The sequence below is a fragment of the Pyrgilauda ruficollis genome, unplaced genomic scaffold, assembly GCF_017590135.1.
Source record: "Pyrgilauda ruficollis isolate IOZ18807 unplaced genomic scaffold, ASM1759013v1 scaffold175, whole genome shotgun sequence".
NCBI classification, from domain to species: domain Eukaryota; kingdom Metazoa; phylum Chordata; class Aves; order Passeriformes; family Passeridae; genus Pyrgilauda; species Pyrgilauda ruficollis.
Genome location: NW_024516431.1, coordinates 695,779 through 701,778, shown reverse-complemented (window position 1 = coordinate 701,778; position 6,000 = coordinate 695,779). Strand labels below are relative to the sequence as shown.

The following is a 6,000-nucleotide window of genomic DNA, read 5'->3' as shown; positions in this document are numbered from 1 at the left end:
CAGGGGGAGGAGGAGGAGAGCGAGGCGGAGTTAGTACCGTCGCCGGATGCTGTGAGGAGGCGCTGCGGCCCCCCTGCGCTGCCGGTCGCTCACCTGAGCGGGCAGGAGGGCGGGGGAGGAGGAGGAGTCTGTGGCCGAGCTGCGCGGAGCCCGGCGGCGGCGAGGCGGCCGGAGGGGCAGCCAGGCGGTTGGGCGAGGCGATGGCGCCGGGAGCGTAGCGGACAGGAGGCCCCGCGTCCCGCCGTGTGCGCCCGGCTGCCGGCGGGGGCGGCCGGCGGGCTCCGCCGAGGCCTAGCAGAGGCCTCTCCCCTCGGAGTGCCGGGCACGGCGCCGCCGCGGCCCGCACGATGTCCACCCGCACGCCGCTGCCCACCGTCAATGAGCGGGACACGGAGAACGTGAGTGTAGCGCCGGGACCCCCCTCCCTGCCTCGCTCCGCCTCTCCCCGGTACCCGGTGGCGGACCGGCCCTTCGTGCCGCCCAGGCCGAGTGCCTCAGGGGCGGGCGGGCCGCGGCCGTGCCGAGCGCCGGGCCGGCACCGCCGCCTGCCTGCGCCCAGGTTCCTCCACGCGGCGCTGCCGGGGCGGGTCCGGCCCTCCGCGCTCCACGTCGCCCCAGCCCGCCCGCGGCCCCGGGCCTCTGGCGGGGAGCCTTCCAGCAGCCCCTTCCAGCGCTGTTGGGCCGGGCCGGGCTGTCCTGCCCTGCCCTTCTGTGTCCTCGGCTGTCGGCGCATACGGGCTGCTGGCTGTGGGCCCCCGCCGGCGAGAGGCCTGTAACCCCTGCGGGCGCGTTAGGGCGGCCCCCGCCCACGGCACCTCCGCGCCTGCCTTGGGATATCCACTTGTGGGCTGTCTGACAGCCTGGCACTTGGCCTTGCCTCACCTTTTGGGGTTCAGCCGTACTTGCTCTTTGTTCGGTTTGCACTTCCAAGACCTGGTGTTGTTGTATCCCTTCCTCTGCTTAGCTTTGTGTTGCCTCTGAGGGAGGCTGTGGTCGTGTCTTTGCTTCTTCCCGAGTTCATTGTACCTTCCTTTGTGCTCAGTTTAAATATTTTTGTGGTCCTCTCTGCTCTGCCCGGACTCGATTAGTGGTGTTCTCTGCTTTAGTGGTCTTTCATAGAAAATAATCAGTCTTGGCTATGATGGACGGTGTACCTGAGGAATGCTGGACCACATCTGGACCTGTCCATCAGTGGTGATTATTTACATAGGTGGTGGTGCGGGAGTTGTGAAATTTTCCTCTTGGGTGAGGGGACCAGTGTTAAAAGCACTATTGTTTGCAATATGTGTACTTAATTGCCTTTGGGGGGTTGGCAGAAGGAGGGGGAAAAGGAGCCATAGGAAACGTAACACATGCAGTCATACCCACTTTCTGTTTGTGTGGAAAATGATTGGTAAGAAACGAAGGAAGATGGCCTAGTGGGCTGAAATGGGTTGAAGAAGATGTTTGTTTGTAGTGCATCAATCTATTCTATAGACATTCTGGTTAGTAGCAGGGGCTCCTGAGGTTTGTAACTATACAAGCCCAAGCAGTAGTGCCTCCTGAATAGGTTACTGACTGATATGAAATGAAAGGTTTAAGTAAGAAGCTGATTTGGAAGACAAAGGTAACAGAGATAATATAGCTGGAGAAGTGAAACCCCAGTGTGGTGAATTACTATAATGAGCTTTTAGTATCAGTCACTCAGTGGACGTTTAATTGATACAGCAATATCAGACTTATTACTAGTTAAAGCAAATAGATGTGTTTGGTCTGTCCTTACTTTTTATGGACTGATGAGTTCTGTGTTACTGTAAGAACAAAAGCAAGTCCTTGGGATGAAAATTTCAATTTAATTAAAGTCCAGGTTTGCGTGATGCATGTTACTCATGAGTCTCTATTTCAAACGTATATAGGAAGGTAGATGAGAGATAGATGGCGGGAAAGGATAAGAAGTATTTATGTATATATCTGGTTATACAGTCCATAAGACTTGCAAAATTTACACAAGGAAAATGGACATATTCTCAAATATCATCATCTTTTATGGAATGAGAACTTCATAGTGTCAGTTGTTAATTTAGAAAATATTATGGTACTCATGAGTGCTCAGTTTTGACACCTAAGGAATACTAAGTGTTAAGTTTTTATTATTGTAATTTCAGAGAGTGCATTGGGCATTTGAAACACCTAGGTTTGTACAGGGTATCAGAATACTTAAAATTGCACATTTGCTTCTGGAAACCTTGGTGTAGGTCTGAAACCTTATACTAATGAGTATAATCTTCTAGCCAGATAATCGCCAAAGATCTGTGCAGTTGTAAGTTCTCCAATCTGCGCAGTTACTCCAGTGCTGTCAATTAGTAGGCATCCGCAGGATTTTGGAGCAGAGACCTCGAGCTCTGCCTGTTGGGCAGCCTTGGGAGCTGTCCTGGCCACCTGTGGTGTCTCTTACATCAGACCTTTGGCTAAAGTGGCAAATGGATGGAGGAGGAGTAGGTGGTCCATTGCTGACTTCCTGATCAGCAGCATTCCTTGATTTAAAATGGATTCTGCGAGGGTGAGGTGAGACTCTTAAATTACTTCTAATGCGCTTCCTTCTGCTAATAAACTCTAATGGACTGGGGAACTGTTTAAGCTGGTGGCTCATGATGGACAAAGTCAAGCTAGTAAGCTCTGGGTAACCGAGGTGGTGAGAAGTTGTAACTAAAGGGAGAAGTAATTGGGAAGAGTGAGGAATTATGGAGCTGGTAAAAAAGTCCATCTTTGTAGTGCATATTTCCAGTTCTCTGGTGTGTATATTAGCAAAGCTCTCCTGAGCAGCTCATGGTGATCTTCAGGAGAGGCTCTTTTCTTCTGCTTGATGCGCATGGCTATTTCGCAGTGTTGCTCCCAAGGGACAGACTGGAGCTCTGTGTCTGGGGAGAGCTGATTGATACTTCTGAGTACAACCCTACGTGTGTGTCCAGCTGTGCTCTGCACATGGGGTGAGGTTGTTGCATGAAATCATGGGGAGCTATGCTGCCACCACCACCCTGTCTCTTGGCAGCTTCTTTCAGTACTTTGAAATAGAAAACAAATAAAATTTTAATGTGTGCTTTTCTCAGTGAATGTGCAAGCATTTATGTTATCATTTGAAAAAAGAAATTATAATATTTCGTATAACACCTTTCAGAAGAATATACATTCCTTGAAGAATTACAGGAGTTCCTGATGGGATGGGTGAAAAACTTGCTTGTTTCCATAATGCCTTTTGTCCCACAGTGCCCTTCGAAAATATTTTAGAAGGCATAAGATCAGGCAGCATATTACTTGATAAAGTCTTATCACAAAGTTGGAGTGAAAAGAACAGGAACCGGCAGCAAGGGACAGACAACAGGTGGAAGGAGCCAGGGCCGGGGAGGCATCAGTGTGTGTGTAACTGATAGGTCTGCACTGTAGAGCTTTACACTCTTTTCTTTGCCTTTCTGGTATTCCTGACATTTCCCAGTGCTATGCTTAGTTTCCCTAGCATATGTCCATAAATACTTTTCACTGGAAATGTTATTTCTCGTTCATGAAAGCTGTGTTTAAGGAAGCAAAGTAGATTGTGATTATCAAACGCTTATTCGTACTAACAGTTTATTTGAAATCTTGGGGAAATTAATGGGTGGAGGCAGTACTGTATTTCATGTGTATTACTGGATTTATTTTTTCAAGTAAGGTGTAAAAGGAGTATTCAAAATAATAATTTTTCCTGCGTTTTGATTTTGTACATGTAACTATTTACAGCCTCCTCTTGATACATTTTTTGTAGACTGGCAGGTAGTGTATCACTGCATTCAAACAATTGCAGTTGGAGTTCGTTTGGGTGAACTGAGTTTCCCATCTCTGCTGTTGATGGAAAAAGAGAAGGACAGGAATCAAAAGTTTTGAGCTAGAGTATCTCTTCTGTTTTCATTGAGTTGGTATTAATTGAGGAAAGAGGGGCTTTTATGTTTTTCCCTTCATAACATGTTGCCTTGTGTTGTGTCATCTAATTGAGGAACAGTTATCCTGAATCAAAGCAAAAGAGAAGAAATACATAGGTAATACATTGTCTTTGATGTTTTTGGGAGCTCTGTGTAAGAAAAGACTCAGAGATTCAACAGTTGGCTCTATACTACTTGCTGTATAGTCCTTTAAGTTAGTAAGAATGAGAATGCTGGAAGTAGTTTGCTTTCTCTGACATAAGGACCTCTTAATCTGGCATAAGAATACATTTTTTTTCTTCTATAGTAAGTGTAATTTAATATTTTGAAGGTATTACTATTACGTGTGAAGGTATTGCTGTTCACTTGTGCTGTGGTTTCACCTATCTAGCTAAGTTTTAAGGTATTATTTTGTTTTGTACTTTTCAAATACCTCAAAGTTGTTTAATTCTGCTGGAGCAGTCTGGCATGTTTACAGTGGAAGAAGAAATGAGCAAGGCAGGAGTGCAGGATGATAACTCTGGCCAGAGTCGAGGAGGAATGTGGGAATTGTGGTTGGTCTTACCTAGCCAGTGCTACGTGAGAATGATTGAGATGTCATGGCAGGGGAAGTTTTAAGAAGGATAAACCAGTGACATATGACCATGTGATTTGCTTCATTATCATAGAAGTGATTATAACTTTGACACATTCACACCCGTTTGTGGTTTAGCTATGGGATGGTGACATCTCAGATGTGTAGGTGTGGTGAAGGATGCCCTTCTGACAGGGGAGCCTACGAGACAGCTGCATTTTAAAGAGGAAAGAAATTGAACAGGGCAAGAGATGAGAGGATAGAATTAAATGGTCAAGTTGGGATTATAATGATTATACCATGTTTAATTTCCTTATGGTTTGGGGTTTTTTCCCCCTTCTGGATTTGCTTTTGCACAAAAAGAACACATGCTTTTGATTTGGACACAGGGGGCATGGGAGAAAGTATCTGACAAGAATTCTGACAATAATTCTTTCCTTCAGTGCCTTAAGCAGAAGAATGGCTTAATTTTCAAGCCTTACGGATTCAAGAATACAGCTGTATCTTTCTTATCCACAGGAGATGGACTTGAGCAAAGTGAAGAATGCCTGAGTTTTTTTCCTTGCAAGTTTATTTTCCTTGATCATAAATACACCATTAGGTTCTATGTTTGTTGAAATGGTAAGAAGCGGGTATGTGCTCCTTATCTTGTTTTGGAGGTTCGTGTTTTCTCTACGCAGATTTTCTCTTGTTGTTGTTATTTTGCTTCACATCTGAACTGAGCTCCTATGTTGTGGGGGGAAAACATGTGCTGAGCTCAAGTAGGATGCATGGAGAGAGCAAGGTTCATTTTGAAGTTAACCTGTGTGGATTAGAGAGAATAATGGGACAGGTGATACACATGCTTTGCTTTCATTTTCTATATGTAAAGAGGAATATTTTGGTACAAAGCACTGAAAATGTTCATGATTCAGTGTTCTTTCTAGGCATCACGAATGAGTGTACAGTGTTAAGGTTCAGTAAGAGTTAATGCAGTTTGCTTGTAGTACTTGTTTTATTTCAGACTTCATGGGGTTTTGAGGTAAACATAAAGTTGGATTGTTTGTGGTTGATGTTCTGAAAACTGTACTTACATGGTCACTGGATTTAAACACTGAACTAGAACAAGGATAATATGTTCTGGGAAAACTGACCAGTGGGGTCTTTTCCATTGTGTATTTCTGATCCTATGGACTTCCTGTTTAAGAGAGATTTAAATGGGTTTTTCATCTCTGCATTTTAAATGTTTCAATCATCATAAAGGCAGTATTTTTTCCCCCATGACGCCTGATTACATTTGCAAACTAATGTTTCTACTATAAATGTGTTAAGTTTCCACCATCACAATTGCTGTTGCTCAACAGAGGAATCACCTGCCAGCTTTCAGTTGTTATCAGTAGTTTAAACACAGAAAAAATAGTCACTACATTTTAAGTGCAGATACTGTAATTTCTCTAAAATTATATTCTCAGTCAGTGATTTGTAGTTGTACTTTTGGAGTTTTTCTTCTTGTTCTCA

General features: G+C 45.0%; 1 protein-coding gene across 6 annotated transcripts in view; it reads left to right on the top strand.

Moving 5' to 3' along the window:
• Positions 1-272: 272 nt before the first annotated feature.
• MARK1 (microtubule affinity regulating kinase 1) overlaps positions 273-6,000 on the top strand; it is a 57,214-nt gene continuing 51,486 nt past the window's right edge. For all 6 annotated transcript variants that reach the window (XR_005954846.1, XM_041464226.1, XM_041464224.1 and 3 more), the window contains exon 1: positions 273-398. Coding sequence is in view for 5 of the 6 variants with exons in the window: in XM_041464226.1 (XP_041320160.1) it covers positions 348-398 (51 nt within the window). In the remaining variant the exon portion in view is untranslated. The remainder of the gene's footprint in view (positions 399-6,000) is intronic.